Consider the following 15,897-nt stretch of genomic DNA (forward strand, 5'->3'; position numbering starts at 1 on the left):
GAAAGTAAAAATCACAACATTAACTTAGTTGTCTTCACTTGTCTCTGTCGCTTGTTTATCATCATCATCATCATTCATCAGCTTTGTTATATCATCTTAATTGCTTGTCTATCGAGCTGTTCAATTGTTAGCAGTGCGACCAATTTAATTACAAAGGTAAAATGTTATTACAATTGGAACGATCGGTTTTCCATTAAATTGTATGCTAATCAACCTTAAAAAACTTCAATTCAATCAACAATTAGATTAAATTGTGATAATTTGTATTCAACGATCGTAATTTTAATTTGATTAGATTATAATTTCCAAATGATTAAAACTTTATTGTGACTTTTTGTTTTCAGGGTTTATTGTTACTTTGATTTTATGTTTTGTTTTTTTGAGGTAAATTAATTGTTGATTGTAATTATTTGCTCGGGTGATTATCGTTATGATTAGCTGGATTTAGTTGTTAGTTTTAATTTTCCCAGGATGGTTAATGATAATGATTATTATTATTAAGTATCTAATCAAGGTGAAATAGGAATCAAATTAATTCTTAATGGTCAATCTGGTTGGTAAGAGACTAACTTGAGATTAACTGATTAAGATAAACATTTAATTTGGATTAAATTGTGATAACCGTGTATTTTATTTTCTATCGCAATCAATAGATTGTTGAAGATTTTAGTTTCATGTTTTTTTAAAATCTAAATTTAATTATTTTATAAATTGATACGAAATTTACATTTGCATTCAATTGCGTTTTAATTTTCTTTACAATAAATTATCATTCTGATTGATTCAGTTGTGAATGAATATGAAAAATTTACAATGTTTATCGAAACAAAAATTAACTCATCAAATGAAAACAGCAGCAGTTTGATTGATATTTGGTTCTCGGTGGTTAATTGATATCATCTCCGTTAGCATGGGTTCAGTTATCGTTGTCATGATTTGCTGAGAATTAGTTAATTCTGATATCAATTGATGTTGATGAAGTTGTTGCTGTTGTTGTTGTTGTTGTTGTTGTTGTTGTTGTTGTTGTGACAATGGTGGCAGTGTGTGGTGAATTTGATGATGATGATGTTGTTGTTGTGGTTGTGGTTGTTGAGCAATAATTTGATGTTGACCATTGGTTGTTGATATTGTTGCTGCTGTTGTTGAAGGTAAAGTGGAATAAATTGTAGCATCATGCCAATCGTTGATTCCTTGAGGAGATGAAGCTTGAGTTGACCAAGTTTCAGGTGAATCTGGACTCGGTGTCATATAATAAGGCTCCAGGTTATTAGAAAAGTTTTGCTGAAAAGATAAAAAGAAACAATGAGAAATAAGATTAAATGAGATTAAATCCAAATTTGATTATTCTAATTAAACATTATAAAGATTTTCTCAGATCAATTTTCTCGAGTAAAAATGTCACAGCCTCTAATCTACCGGATAACAGAAGCCAAACAGGAAATGAAAGAATCTTAACCCACCTCCTCCCTCTTTCTTTTCTCAGCATCTCTCCATCATCTTCGTCTTATGTATCATTACATCTTCATCTTATTCTCAGAAATTTTCAAGTTCGTTAATAAAAAACGTAGCTACTGAATCTCTGTTACGGCGATAATGATGATTTACTTTACTCCTGACCTTTTTTTCTCAAGCTCATCTTCATCTTTTATCTTCTCTCTTTCTTCTTCATCATCTTTATCTTTCTCTTTCCATGTTTCTTTTATTTGTTATTTAATTCTCTCCCACGCTCAGACTTATTTCTAAAAAAGTTATTTTCATTTCGTTCGCTTTTTTTAAGTATCTTTAAGTAGTTACAACTAATAAACATTGTCGTTCACAATAATACTTATAATATCTTAGTTAACGCTTTCTTTGTTCATGCTAAGTAATTTAAGAATCTGAGTCAACATGAACCATTGATTGTCATGAAATTGGATACCAATTGTAATTCTTAAAATTAATCAAAACAATAATGGAAAGCATAGCCTTAATTGATTCAATTCATTTTTCTCTTCCATCAATACACAATCAACTTTTTTAGCTTCTCAATGGCAAGTGAAATGAGAGATAACTCACTTGTGACCAGAAACTCATTCACAATGGCACACACACTATGATTAAGACAATTGATGAGAGAGTAAATTTTAAGATTATCATCATGATTGGAGTTGGTTAAGTAACAATAGTCTTTATGTCAAGAGAAAAATTTATTTCTCTATTTATCTTGATAGAAAAAAAAATACGATCGATTCTGTGTAGAGAAAAACTATTTGACCCTTTGCAATGCTCTTTGTGCTGTCAAGCTGATGATAAGTTTGGTTGTTGTCGTTGCAAGTTGTTTGCTCTAGAAAATGAGAAGAAAATGATAAGAAAGAGAAGAAAGAAAAAGAGGAATTCAAAATGACCTTTATCGTCTTTTCTCTTGCATTAGCTTCTTGCCCTCTTCTTAGTAACGTTAACCTCTAAACCATAATTCCCTCTTCATTTCGACCTTATTATTAGTCTAACCCGCGTCCTGTTCTTTCTTTTTGTTATCATCTCATTTCTTCTTTGTGTCCAGACTTTTCAACTCTCGGTCAAAAACATCAAGTTTCTTCCAATCTTCTCTCTTTTTTCTCTGTTGCAATTTTCTTAAAAATTGTAATGTGAGCAGAGAAAATACTAAAAAAGAAAGACAAGTAAGAGAAATTTGTAAGAGAGTGAGGAAAGAACCATCAACCGACCGAAGGCCAAAATCGGGAGAAGTAGAAGTTGATGATGATGAGGGGTGGGGAGGGAAAATTACACTGGGTAAGGTAAAGGAGCAGTGGGCTAGAAGTTGGTCTTCCATATGCCGTTCGTGTTGGTAGAGAAGGAAATGATATTGGTGATGATGATGGAGGGAGAATATATTAGGGGAGAGGGTTTATAGTAGAAAGAAGAAGAGGGAATGGAGAGAAAGAGGACAAGTTGAAGAAAGTAAATATTTTTCATCATCTTCTCTTTCTTTTTTATACTCTCTGGTTGGGACAAAATGGCGAATGAATCGAAAGTGGATTTTGATCTGTTAGCCTTGATCAACAAAGATAAATTTAATCTATTATAGTGAAAGTTGCCTAACATTTAAATTGACCTGAAAAAGTGAAGAAACTGTTTTTATATAATGATGAATAAATTTACCATATTATTATTATGATGATGATGATTGTTGTTATTATTTCTTGGTAAAGTATTGTATCCAGTGAAATTAATTTGTTGTTGTTGTTGCAATTGATTTTGTGATTGTTGTTGTTGTTGTTGTTGATGATGATGATGATGAGATAAACTTGATTGTCTTTGGTGTTTATTAGTTGTAGTTATAACATCATAAATTGGTTGAGATGATTGTTTTTGATGTTTAATTAATGTCGATGAATTATTATTTTTATTCACAGAAGAAGAAATATTTGATTTGTGTTGTGATGATTGTTGGAGTTGTTGTTGTTGTTGTTGAGAGTGAACTTGTTGTTGGGAAGGTGGAGTTGGAGGTGGTTGAGTTAAAGGTGTTGTTGGTGCTGTTGTCTGATGATGTGGTGGTGATAAGAGAGATGAAGGTGTATGAGGAGAAAGAAGATGCGGTGATGGATTAGTGACATAACTATGAGGAGGTGATAGAGGAAAATTATGTTGTGGAGATGATAATGTAAGATAGTCATAGTGATTAAGAAAAGATTGTTGATTAATAATCAATTGTGCTTGTGTGGTTGATGGTTGGACTGATGTTGTATTTGGTGGTAAATTAATTGGATGTTGCGTGTTAATATTAAGAAGTGTATTTCTTTGTGGTAGTGTAGGTGGTAATTGATGTTGAATCTGTTGAATCTGTTGAATTTGCTGTTGTTGGATTTGAATTGGCTGTAATTGATTATTTATTTGTTGATTTTGTAGATTTTGTTGTTGTTGTTGTTGTTGTATCGATGATTGAACTTGTTGTTCAATTGTTTGTTGATGATTATTTACCTGAATAGTTTCTTGTTTAATTTGACTTTCATTTGGATGTTGTGTCACTAAAACATGATTAGGTTGTGGATGAGATTCAATTTGAACTGTTAATTGTTGTGGTTGTTTTATTGGTGTTGTAGGAGTTGATGGTGATGGTGATGGTTGATTAACATTGATATTATTTTGTATCATATTTGTTGATTGCATCTTATTTGTTTGTTGATTAGATTTTTGTGATGAATATGGTTGATGAGAATTTGTTTTAGCTGCTTTTCTTGATCGACTTGCTTTTAATGTTCCATTATTATTAGAATTACCATTAGAATTATTATTTAAATTGCTGTTTGCATTAGAATGTGATCTTTTAAGAGTTGATGAATTAAAGTTTTCTTGAGCTTTTTGAATATTTGATGATTGTGATTGTGGTGTTGATGGAGTCGTTGGAAGCGGTGGTAGTTGTTTATTTTGTGAATTTGATGAAGATGATGATTGTTGTTGTTGTTGTTGTTGTTGTGATGACGATGAGTGAGATTGAGATTGATCTTGTTTATAAGTATCGAGTAAGTTGACAATATCTTTGTGCATTCTTTCCTCAGCGACATCCCGAGGATATCGATCCATATGATCGGTAATATCTTTGTTGGCCGAGTTTTCCAATAAAACTCTAACTGCTTGGCAAGATCCTTCTCGAGCAGCTAAAAAGAGAGGAGTACATTCTTCGTGATCTTGAGCATCTCTATTAGCATTATTACGAAGTAACAAACGAACAGCATCAACGTTATTAACCGAAGCAGCCCAATGAAGAGCAGTTCGTCCTTTCTCATCACAAGCATTAACATCAGCTTCGGCTTGAATTAGATCGTTCAACATTCCTTCACAAGCTAATCGAGCGGCTAAAATAAGGGGAGTTGTCCCATCATGAGTTTTAGCATTTAATTCAGTTGCTCGATTTCTCAATAGTAATTCAAAAACACCTCTTGCATCAGCGCCAATTGCTGTGTGAAGTGGTGTTCGTCCAGTTGAGTCTGTCGCATTACAATTAGCACCAGCGGCTAACAAACGTTTAGCTGCATCAGCACGGGCATGTCGAGCTGCTAAATGTAAACATGTTTCTCCAGTTTTCTCAGCAATTTTATTGATATCTTTTTGCTCTTGGAGTAATTTCTTGAAGCTTTCGTCTGAATTTGTTGTTGTTGTTGATGATGATGATGATGAACCATGATGATCATTGATATTTGGAGACATTATCATCATAATATCATCATTAACCGAGTTTGTTGTTGTAATTCCTTGGTGTTGTGCTTGTTGTTGATGGTTCATGTTAATCATGTCTGAATCAGATTCACAATAAGGAGCTGAATCGCCATAAGCTGAAAATACCATTAAAGCGGTTAATCCATCAGGTCCAACAATATTTTCATTATCTTCCATTAAACAATCACCGGAATCAGGACTCATTGGAGTAACTCCACCACCATTATTGTATGGTAATAATTCAGTTTTAATTAGTGGAGGAGGGATAATTTGAGTGGTATCACCAGTATAAGCTTCATAATGATGTTGAATATTAGTCCAAGCACGAGGATCATGAGGTTCTTCATAAATTGTTTCAGTTTTTGTCTCAATTGATGTAACACTTGTTTTAGCTGAACAATCTTTAACCATTCGTAGTTCTTGTCCATCATAATAATGACTTTGATTGTAGTTATTGGAACGACCATTGAAACGTTGAAGTGAATTACTTTGAAAAGCTGAATTTCTTCTACCACCATGATTACTATGATTAGAGTTTTTATTGCGATGATTTCTTCCGAAATCTCCTGATGCTGCAGCACAAGTAGAAACTGATCTCTGATATCCACCACCATCATTTTCTCCACTCTCTCCATCTCTTCTTCTTCTATCATCACCTCTTTCTCCTCCTCCTCCTCCTCTCCCTGATCCTGATCCTCTTCCAATGGTTGTGAAACCTTCAGGGAACCAAGTGATTGTCCCACCAACTTTAGATTTACCATTAACCTTAACAATAACTTGGATCAACATGGCAGAAATCAAACAAGCTCCGATAAGACAACCAGAAACAAGAGTCCAAGAGGGTCGATAATCATCAGAAGTTTTTTCTCCATCACCATAAGGAAGTAAATCTGATGGATTGAAGGCTGATTGAACTTTCACAACTGATAGAGCTTGGAACATACTTGGTTGACCCATGTCTTTACCACGACTTTCAAGTGCAGCGAAAAAGTTGGCCAACGATGATGCATCTTCGTAACAATTAGGATAACAAATACTATTGTCAATAATCAACGAGAGATTGGACCAAGTTTCACCCGTCGAAGTGTAATAAGGTTGAATTTCCTTTTCACTTGAACCCATTCGTCTTCTTATTCTTAGAATGACTCCGAGATTCGAGACAATTCGCAGGAATGATGATAATTTAACATTATCATTGATTAAATCGTTATAAGGCATATCAACAACGATGAATAACTCACCACGACCAAGAACCCGATGTCCAGTGAAACAATCTAATCCATCGTAACCACATTCAGATGAATCACAACCACTATCACAAAAACCATTTCCATAGTTTTCCAAACAATAATAATCATTTTTCTCGTTACATTTACTTCCTCCTTCTCCTTTTCCTCCTCCTCTTCTTCTTTCTGATCCACTTTTACCAACTTCAGGGAAGAAAGCAGGTAAACTGGAACTACGATTGGAAGGTGATGAAGGCGATGAAGGTGATGATGAGGATGGAGATGATGGTGATGAATCCTTGTTATCATTAACACAATCTCTTCCATCAAATAAACAGGCTCGATTGTTACATTCTTCATTACAAATACCATTTGAGAATCGAGACCAACAGAAAGAAGGTGAAGAACAATTCGACCAGGGGTTACCATTACCTAAGAAACATTCTTCTTTATTTGGACATTGTGGATGACAACTATGTCTCAAACAATCAATTTCTTCTTCTTTTACTTTTGGACGATTATTATTATTATTGTTATTAGATGAAGATGAAGATGATGATGAACGATCACAACGATAACTTCCATGTAAATTGACACATTTATCATTATATCTACAAGGATTATTGTTTCCACTTGAACATTCATCAATATCGTTTTCACAATAATGTCCCGTGAATCCGTTTACACAACTACATTGATAATCTCGGAAGTTTGTTAAAATTGTACAAGTTGCACCATTTTGACATTTGTTACCTGAACATGGATTAATTTCAGTTTCACATCTTCTCCCTGTAAATGGAACTGGACATAAACAAGTGAAATTGTTCACTTGATCGTAACAAGTTCCGCCATTCAACAAACTGGTCCCATGATATGGGACGAGATTAAACATTCGTTGATATTTGTTTCACAATTAATTCCGTAAATCCTGGGGACAAGAGCAAGTGTAATGAGATACTAAATTGTTACACTTTCCTCCATTAAGACAAGGTCCAGATACACATTCATTGATGTCCGATTGACATCGTATTCCAGTGAATCCTGGTGGACAATGACAGATGAATGATCCTGCTTTTGGTCCGGTGGCACAAGTACCTCCATTGTAACATGGATTAGATTCACATTCATTGTAATCATTTAAACATCTTGTCCCAAAATAACCACGAGGACATGAACATTTAAATGAATTGACTAAATCATGACAAGTACCACCATTAGCACAAGGATTAGAAGCACATTCATCAATATCAATTTCACAAGTAGGACCAGAGAAACCAGGAGGACATTCACAAGTCTATTAATGAAAATGAAAATAAAATGAAAATAAAAATGAATTACATGTAACAATAATACAATGTACTAATACTTTCTAATGACTTTTATATTAATACTTACGAATCCGTTTATTTTATCATGACAAGTTGCTCCATTTCTACATGGACTTGACCAACACTCATTTGTATTAATCTCACAAAGAGTTCCACTTGTACCTTTAGGACATTCACAAGCAAAACCATCAACAAGATCACGACAAGTTCCCCCATATAAACATGGATTTGATAAACATTCATTTATCTGAACTTGACAAAGTCGACCTGAAGAAATGAAATCAAATCAAATCAAATAACCAATTATAATTAACATTTTTATAATCATTATAATCATTATGATTTTTATCATCATTATATTAATAATAAGAAATTAGCTAATTAATTACCTTGATATCCTGGATCACAAGAACATGAGAATCCATCAATACGATCAATACATTTACCATGATGACAAGGTGATGAAGAACAATCATCAATATCAATGTCACATGTTTTCCCTGAGAATCCTGGTGGACAACGACAAGTAAATCCAGCGACATCATCAACACATGAACCACCATTCAAACAGGGGGATGAGAAACAATCGTTTTCATTTTGTTCACATCGACCACCCGAGAATCCGGTTGGACAAATACATCGAAATGCATTAATCAAATCGGCACATGTACCACCATTTAAACAAGGATTGTCTGAACATTCATTTATATCGGTTTCACATTGTTCACCGGTAAATCCTTGCATACAAATACACCGATATCGTCCTCTCTCATCTAGACAAGTTCCATCGTTTTGACAGGGAGATGAGTCACATTCGTTGATGTTTGTCTCACATCGAGCACCAGTGAAACCGATGGCACATTCACATTTAAATGACCCCGGAGTGTTGACACAACTTCCACCATGTTCACAAGGGCTTCCCGCTTCTTCACATTCATTTACATCTTCAGTGCAATAGGTGCCCTTGAAACCAGGGGGACAAGAGCAAATATAAGTCCCATCGATGGGCGAGGTGTCACAAATGGATCCCGATTGACATGGATTGGAGGCACATGCATCATCATACTGACAGAAAAGTCCCGTTTTACCTGGTGGACATTGACAGTGAAAGGAACCAACTCGATCAATACAAGTAGCACCGTTTTGACAGGGGGAACCAATACAATCATCAATATTCTCGGAGCAATCAGGACCAGTCCAACCATTGACGCAAATACAATTGTAACCACCACGAGTATTGACACAAGTTGCTCCATTTCGACATTGAGATTGCCTTAATGAACACTCATCAACATCAATGGAACAATAAAGTCCAGTGAATTGTGGTGTACATTGGCAAGTATAATCATTAATCCCATCGATACAAGTAGCTCCATTTTCACATAAATTATCTGCACAATCATCAATGTTGATTTCACAATTGATTCCTTCAAATCCTTTTGGACAACGAATTGGATTAGTTGAATAAGAAAAAGATGATAAAGAAGAAGAAGAAGAAGAGGTTGAAATTGATGTCACCAAACATGATAGAAAAATGACCAAGTTCAGAATAAGAAATTGTTGTTGATAAAATTGATGACACATTATTGCAACAATAAGAAAGAAATGAAAAATTAGATAATCCAAGAGACACAAGAGAGTTTGGATTTAAAATCCAACTCAATCCGATGATGGAATTGAAAAACTCTCACAACTTTTGAAAAGATGGAAAATTGGACATGAAGATGAAAAGATTATTTAAAAGACAAAACATCGAAGACAGAAAATGTTGATTAATTGTAACCAAAAAGAGAAGAAAAAGAGAAGAAAAAAAGTTAAAAGGACAAATTAAAAAGAAAAAGAAAAGACATTCACAAGTTACAAAACAATTGGATAAAAAACATGGCGTCAAATGTCCGTTAAAAGATCAGAGGGTTAATAATATTGTTGCTTGTTCTCTTTCTCTTTCTGTTCTCTTTCCTCTGTTGGATTTATAAAAACAGTTCGATTAACCGTAGCGATGAAGATGAAGATGAGGATGAGGATGACGACGGTTACCAATAGACACTCGAATGGAAAGAGAGACACAAATAAAAGAGAGAAATAAACGATCTCCTATAAAGAAAGAAACACAAGTTACTCTTTGGAAAAGTTTTGTTCAACTAACAAATGTTTTCTATTTGAGAGAGAAAAAGAGACTGAAAAGGAGAGAAGAGAAAAGAGAAGAGAAAGAAGAGAAAGAGAAAAGAAAGAGAAAAGAAAGAGAATTTGTTAGTTGGATGAGAGAATGAGACATCTAGTGGTTGGAGAGGAAGAAGAGAAGAGAAAGAAAAAGAGAGAAAAAGAAAAACCTGTTGCCCCCTTTTAGAAAATAAAAGAGGGGAAGAAAAGAAAGAGAAAAAGAACCGTGGGAACGTAAAAGAAAGAGAAGAAAATCACTTAAACTAAGAGATTTTTCTCTTCTCTTTCTTTCATCGGACTTTCTCTCTCTCTCAATTCTCTCTCTCGCTCCATCTCATCATCGTCTCTTTTTTTGTGCTTCTTCCATCTTCATCTTTCGCTCCCTGAGGTAACAAGTATTATCTTCATATCTGTTTCTTTTTCTCTCTCAATTTTTATCTTTCATTTTCTTCTTACCTCATCTTCATCATCTTCTTTTTTTATTCTTATTAGTTTTTTATAATCTTTTCTCTCTCACTCTAAGAATCAGCTTGTCTCTTTTTTTTCTTATTCTCTATTCTATCATCATTATTTTCTTAGTTTTGATCAATTCATCATTATCCTTATTTATCATCATCGATATAATTCAATTGTTGTGATTAATTCAATCAAACTGATCAAACCTTTTTCTTGCCATAACCTCAGCAATCATTTTCAGTCGCCATTTTTATTCCCAGATTGATAATTCCAGTATTGGAGGATTTTCATCGGCAAATTACTCATTCCGGTCATCTATTCAATAAATTAGAGGTTTAAATTGTCTTTAAATTTAAAGACAAATTCAAAACAAAATCATTGTATTTATCCGATTAAATCACCAAAATCTGGGCCCCAATCATCTCGGGTTCACAGGTAATGTCATCGTCACAGTCATTAATGAAACATAGATCATAATTACTGTCAATTAGTCAACAAGACAAAAAAAATCCGTTTCCAACTGTCAGTTGAAAATTAAATGATCAAAAATTGATTTAAAGAGAAAATCTAATTTAAAGATTTTCAAACAAACAATCAAAGTCATAAGCAGCTTCCACCTCGTTCGGATATCGCCTTTAGCCCCACCGATGTTGCTCAAAGTATTTAGAGTCAATTTTCAGGAGAACTAAATTAAACAACCAAATTAAACACAAATTAAACTCAACAATCAGTTAATGGAAAATTTTGATCGGAAGTAACGAACGAAAAAAATTCTTCAGAACTAGTTTGTATTCGAAATGATAGATGGCAGCAAATTCGCGAAAAGGCGCCAAAAGTTTTGGATCTAATTCCATTTAGATTCGAATAAATATCCGATAGATTCAAATGCATAATCGGAACTCGAACCGAACTGCGGGTTAATTTTCGCTTTTCTGTTTTCGGATTCGGTAGAATTTTATTTTTCTTATCTTTTCAAAAGATTCTTTTGTTTTCTCTTTAATCTTAATTGTTTTTCCTTTCTCATCGAATTGTTTCAATTTTTTTCTTTTTCTCTGTTCAATAATTATGGTGAATCTTCAATAACTTTGAATTGCCTTTTGTCAGAAATGTTAAATTTTCATCGGTTTTCATTTCAATGTCAAGGTTACATGTTAAACCGTTTCCAATGTTTATGTTGTTATAATCATAACTTCATTGATTGTGAATAATTACATGATTTAAATATTTCCTCATTTTCACGTTTGTTTTGTAGTTATGGAAATCAAGTGTTCGTCATTTGATCAGATGTCTTGATGGGTTAAATTACTATTCAATTTATTGGTTTCTCTTTTCTGGTGTTTTGGGTTACAATCGGTTACAAAGAAACGTTTCATTTTGTCAACTCATGGTGATTAAGACATAATCAAATTGTGTTACAACTACTTCTCCATCCTTCATGTTCATGAATTATGCTGATTGGTGACAATTTATTTGGCTCTCACTTTGACTCTTCACAACAATCTCATTTGTAAACTCTCAATGAAATTCTGATGTTTATTTAGTTGTCATATTAGTAATTACTTTGGAGTTTCTTTTACTTCCTTTCATTATAATAATGGTCTTATCTGTTTAATTTTGAACTGGTGGTCTCAATTGATGATTTATCGAATCATGTTTATTAACTCAACCGATGCAATTTTATTTCTCTCGTTCGGTTTCTCAATTTAATCTGTTCTGCTGATTTAACTCCATGGATCAAAGGTTATCATCAATATTACAAATCTCATTATCTAAATCACCATAAAATTCAACAACAATACCAACAACTTCACCGTCCACACTAAAAATACAACTTGTATCCTGGTTGTAAAAGTTTAATTTCTCTCTTCCAATCTCCTGTTTTTTTTTATCAACCAGCCAAGTTATACCAAAGATTCTCTAACAATTTACCTCATCTATTTATAACTTATACGTCCACTCATTGTAACAATTACAGTTATATTCCCACCAAGTAATCTCATCATTGTTTTCTAAACAATTTTATCTTGTATCTCTCTCATTATGGCCAATTATGGCTACCTATCGTCTTCACCAGCTCATTACGTTGATCACAATCAGATGAAACGTCCTGTCCATGATTCAAATTGCTGTGGTTTGTCAACATCCTTCATTGCCTTCATCCTGAGTGTCTTCAATTTTATCCTGTTTTTCAGTGGTTTAATTATTCTTGCCATAGTGATCTTTTATGAACACCCTCCTTTTGAAGGTGAACAAGATCTTCATCTACCTATTATAAGGTCTCTTCTCTCTAAAAGTCATCCATTGAATCTCATTCATTACAAGTTAATTGTTTGCGGTTTTCTTGTTTGTCTCATTGCTTCTGTAAACATATTCCTCAATTGTTATTTTTCAATCAAAAGAAAACGTGAAAGAGACTCAGAAATTGATGGAATCACAAACGATTTAGATGAAATTGCATTAACATCTCAAAATGATATAACAAGGTATGTAAATGATTAGTGGATAAAAAAATCGTTACTCTCATGGTTAAATTTGATGAACGATTTTTTCCTCTATTTTTTTTAACACATAAACGCTTGACAATTTATCACATTAGTTAACATTTTATGCAAATAAAATGAATCCAACAAATGTGAATGCAAAGTCAACGCCTTATCGTTATGCATAAACATGTACAACTTTTTTCTCTTTTCTTATTTCCTCTATTTTTATTTACTCATCTCATTATTACCTCTCTTCAGAACTTCGGTGACATCAAGGAAAAGTGATACGTTCCCGTCATATGCTCTGTGCTCTTTCATCTTTGCTCTTCTATTGCTCTTCACCATCCAACTTTGCATCTCTTTATTTGCGTTTTTCTCAGTTTATGGAACTGGCAATGGATTTGAAGGTTACACCCAAGAGTTTAATCGATCAATAACCGAGAATCTTGGTCAACCAATTGAAGTTGTTCGCAATCATCCTGAATCTTTTCAGCTTCTCGAGAAGAAATTCAAGTGTTGCGGTTTAAAAAATTACCAAGATTACGATAAAGATTTACCTGTACCAGATTCTTGTTGTAAAACAACAATTCCCGATGATGCTTGTGGTAAAAGACGTCACCCGTCAAACATTTATTTCCAAGGGTGTTTACAGAAAATCGCCAAAGTCGCTTCAGATCACACGCTCTTATTGGGATCAGTTTCATTTGGATTCACGTTAATCCAATTCATTGGACTTGTTTTCTCTTGTTGTCTTTACGTTCAATTAGTTGCCAGTAAAATGAGCTGATCGTTATCTTCATTATATTTAATCATTTCAAATATTAATGAGTAATTAAAATGATGCTCATCATGTAACTAATATAAACATCTTCAAAAGCCTGGAAACAATTTTCGTCGTCTTGCCAATGGATCTTCATTTTTTCTTCTTTTATCCTTGTGTTCACTATCATTTCACATTGTTCTCTCTCTCTCTCTCTCTCTCTCTCTCTCTCTCTCTCATCAATGTTCATCATCATCATCATCATCATGATAATGTTTACATTGAGCTGCCAATACAGACAAAAAAACTTTGCCTACAACAATCGATGAGCAATTTATGATATAATCATGCATTTACCATATGAATGACAGCAAGAACTTAAATTTGCTTTAATTGTATAAACTGTAATATTTAACGTAAATCATTGTATCTATTATTGCCAGTGTAACATTTTGCTTTGAACTAATTATAATGTAACAAACAATTTAATCTAATTGTTAAAAACAAACCTGCGACTGATGTACAACAATGGCAACAGCAAATTTATGACAACGATCAAACATATTTATCGATTTTGAATTGCAAACCATTGTGATCAAATCATCTATTAATTATTACCCAATTTAATTTCCTAATTGTTAATCCTCTAATAGAAATTGATTTTTTCTTCATATTTATTGTAATTAGAAATCATTGCAATTGGTTAAACAATTAGGAATAATAAAATTAGCATGTAAACAAAAACTTTTCATGTTACTCAACAATTTACGAGATTATTTGATTGACTGAATCAATTATTCATGAAAATTATCTCAACAATTAAAAGAGAGGATGTAAAGGATTAACCCATTGGTATTATTAGAAATCAAAAGCAATTAGTTAATTATAAACATGACCTGCTTCAAGAATCAACATTTGGCTTATTGCACCAAGTCAATAGTTTATTGGTAACAATTTACTGACAATTATTGGAAATTATGTTTAACTAAATCGTTCCTTAATTGCTGTTCCTTAACATGTCACTCAGTTTCTACCAAACAACATCGTAATTAAGTTAATTATGGTAACAATTTGATTGACAGACTAAGTTTTTAGTCTTAATTTCATCAGAAAAAAATTCATCCTTTTTTTCATCAGGTTAAACAATTAGCTAAATTGTAGTTAACAAAGGTCAGTTATATTTATCATAACAAGACAATTAACAAAAAATATTAACCAAACAATTAAATAGTTTTCACAAGTTTAAATGTTTCATTCATTTAAATTGTTGAGTTGAAAGGTTTTTTGGTTTTCAATCAAGGGTTCAGGAAATGAAACAATTAGTTAATTGTATCCAAAAGTTAAACTTTTTATTTTCATATTCTTATTGTTATTAATTGTATTAATATTTTACTTTGTCAATCTTGATTTTATATCCACTAAATAATATTAATTGTTTGTCATTTCTGTTTTACATGTAAAATAATTAACGAAACAATCACCATAAATTTGGTTTAAACAATTAGTTGATCAATTGGACAAAATTATTGAATAAATTGTTTTATCGATTAATTATTAACCTTGTTGATTGGTGGATGATGATCAACAATTAGAGTTAATTTAAAAAAATGTAATTTGATGAAACAAATTTAGATAATTTAGTTCTGTGATAACTATTTACAAATCATTTCTTTTCTCCCCCTTTATAATTAGTCACAATTAAGTTCAATTTAGTGTAATTATCCCTGGTTAACCATGTGATTAGAGACTAGAAATTGTTTGAAGTATCAAAAATGATGATAAACCTTGATGATGAGTTGATTGTTTTGTGTTGAGATGATGATTATGATGATCGAGCAGAAACTCAGAGAGTGACACATCCTTTTGTTTTGAACAATATAATTAAGTTAATCGATTTCATGTTGATTAACAATTTGTTATCGAATGAAAAATTTATCCATGATAAAGATCCAAAAATCAAGATCCTTAATTGTGAGAATGAGTCAATGATGATGATGATCAATTTTATCTTCTCCATACCAAGAATTGAGAATCCATAGTTTCGAGTGATAAATAATTATTTAGGTAACATCATTAATCCACAACAATATATCACATAGTTTAGCTTCATCTCTGAGGTGGTTGACAATATAATGACAGTGATAAGCAAAAATTTGAAGGTTCACTAATCATAATTGTCTAGTTAACTGTTTTTCGTGCACCTTCATTGATCAAGGTAAAAAATTAACAATTGGGAAAAATTAGAAGCAAAAAAGGTGAAAAAAACAACAACAAAAAGAAAACAAGTTTGA

The 15,897-nt window shown here is 32.6% G+C and overlaps 2 protein-coding genes across 4 annotated transcripts; one reads left to right on the forward strand and one right to left on the reverse strand.

Annotated features, from left to right (window-relative positions):
• Positions 1-675: 675 nt before the first annotated feature.
• Positions 676-10,194, reverse strand: LOC128391927 (neurogenic locus Notch protein-like). Its single transcript, XM_053351886.1, is given in 6 exon segments — positions 676-1,281; positions 3,139-7,274; positions 7,277-7,353; positions 7,355-7,713; positions 7,815-8,014; positions 8,137-10,194. Coding segments are annotated over 6 exon segments (6,408 nt in total). The 5' UTR covers positions 9,332-10,194; the 3' UTR covers positions 676-840.
• Positions 10,195-10,374: 180 nt separating this feature from the next.
• LOC128391943 (uncharacterized) lies at positions 10,375-14,374 on the forward strand. 3 transcript variants are annotated; one of them, XM_053351906.1, is made up of 3 exons: positions 10,375-10,798; positions 11,616-12,846; positions 13,105-14,374. In XM_053351906.1, exons 2-3 carry the CDS (start codon positions 12,404-12,406, stop codon positions 13,631-13,633), a joined length of 972 nt encoding a protein of 323 aa, XP_053207881.1. In that variant the 5' UTR covers positions 10,375-10,798; positions 11,616-12,403; the 3' UTR covers positions 13,634-14,374. The 3 variants fall into 3 exon arrangements, with proteins under 3 accessions (XP_053207881.1, XP_053207883.1, XP_053207880.1); XM_053351908.1 differs by lacking the exon at positions 10,375-10,798 and adding an exon at positions 10,816-11,506; XM_053351905.1 differs by lacking the exon at positions 10,375-10,798 and having other exon boundaries at positions 10,816-12,846.
• Positions 14,375-15,897: the final 1,523 nt, after the last annotated feature.

The sequence above is a fragment of the Panonychus citri genome, unplaced genomic scaffold (assembly GCF_014898815.1).
Source record: "Panonychus citri isolate SS breed McGregor unplaced genomic scaffold, ASM1489881v1 Contig00135, whole genome shotgun sequence".
In the NCBI taxonomy this organism is placed as follows: domain Eukaryota; kingdom Metazoa; phylum Arthropoda; class Arachnida; order Trombidiformes; family Tetranychidae; genus Panonychus; species Panonychus citri.

Bases quoted from the DNA above. Each gene is read 5' to 3' on its own strand.
- LOC128391943 (XM_053351906.1), top strand. From the start codon at position 12,404: ATGGCCAATTATGGCTACCTATCGTCTTCACCAGCTCATTACGTTGAT. The intron at 12,847-13,104 runs GTATGTAAATGA...ACCTCTCTTCAG, and splicing joins TCTCAAAATGATATAACAAG to AACTTCGGTGACATCAAGGA.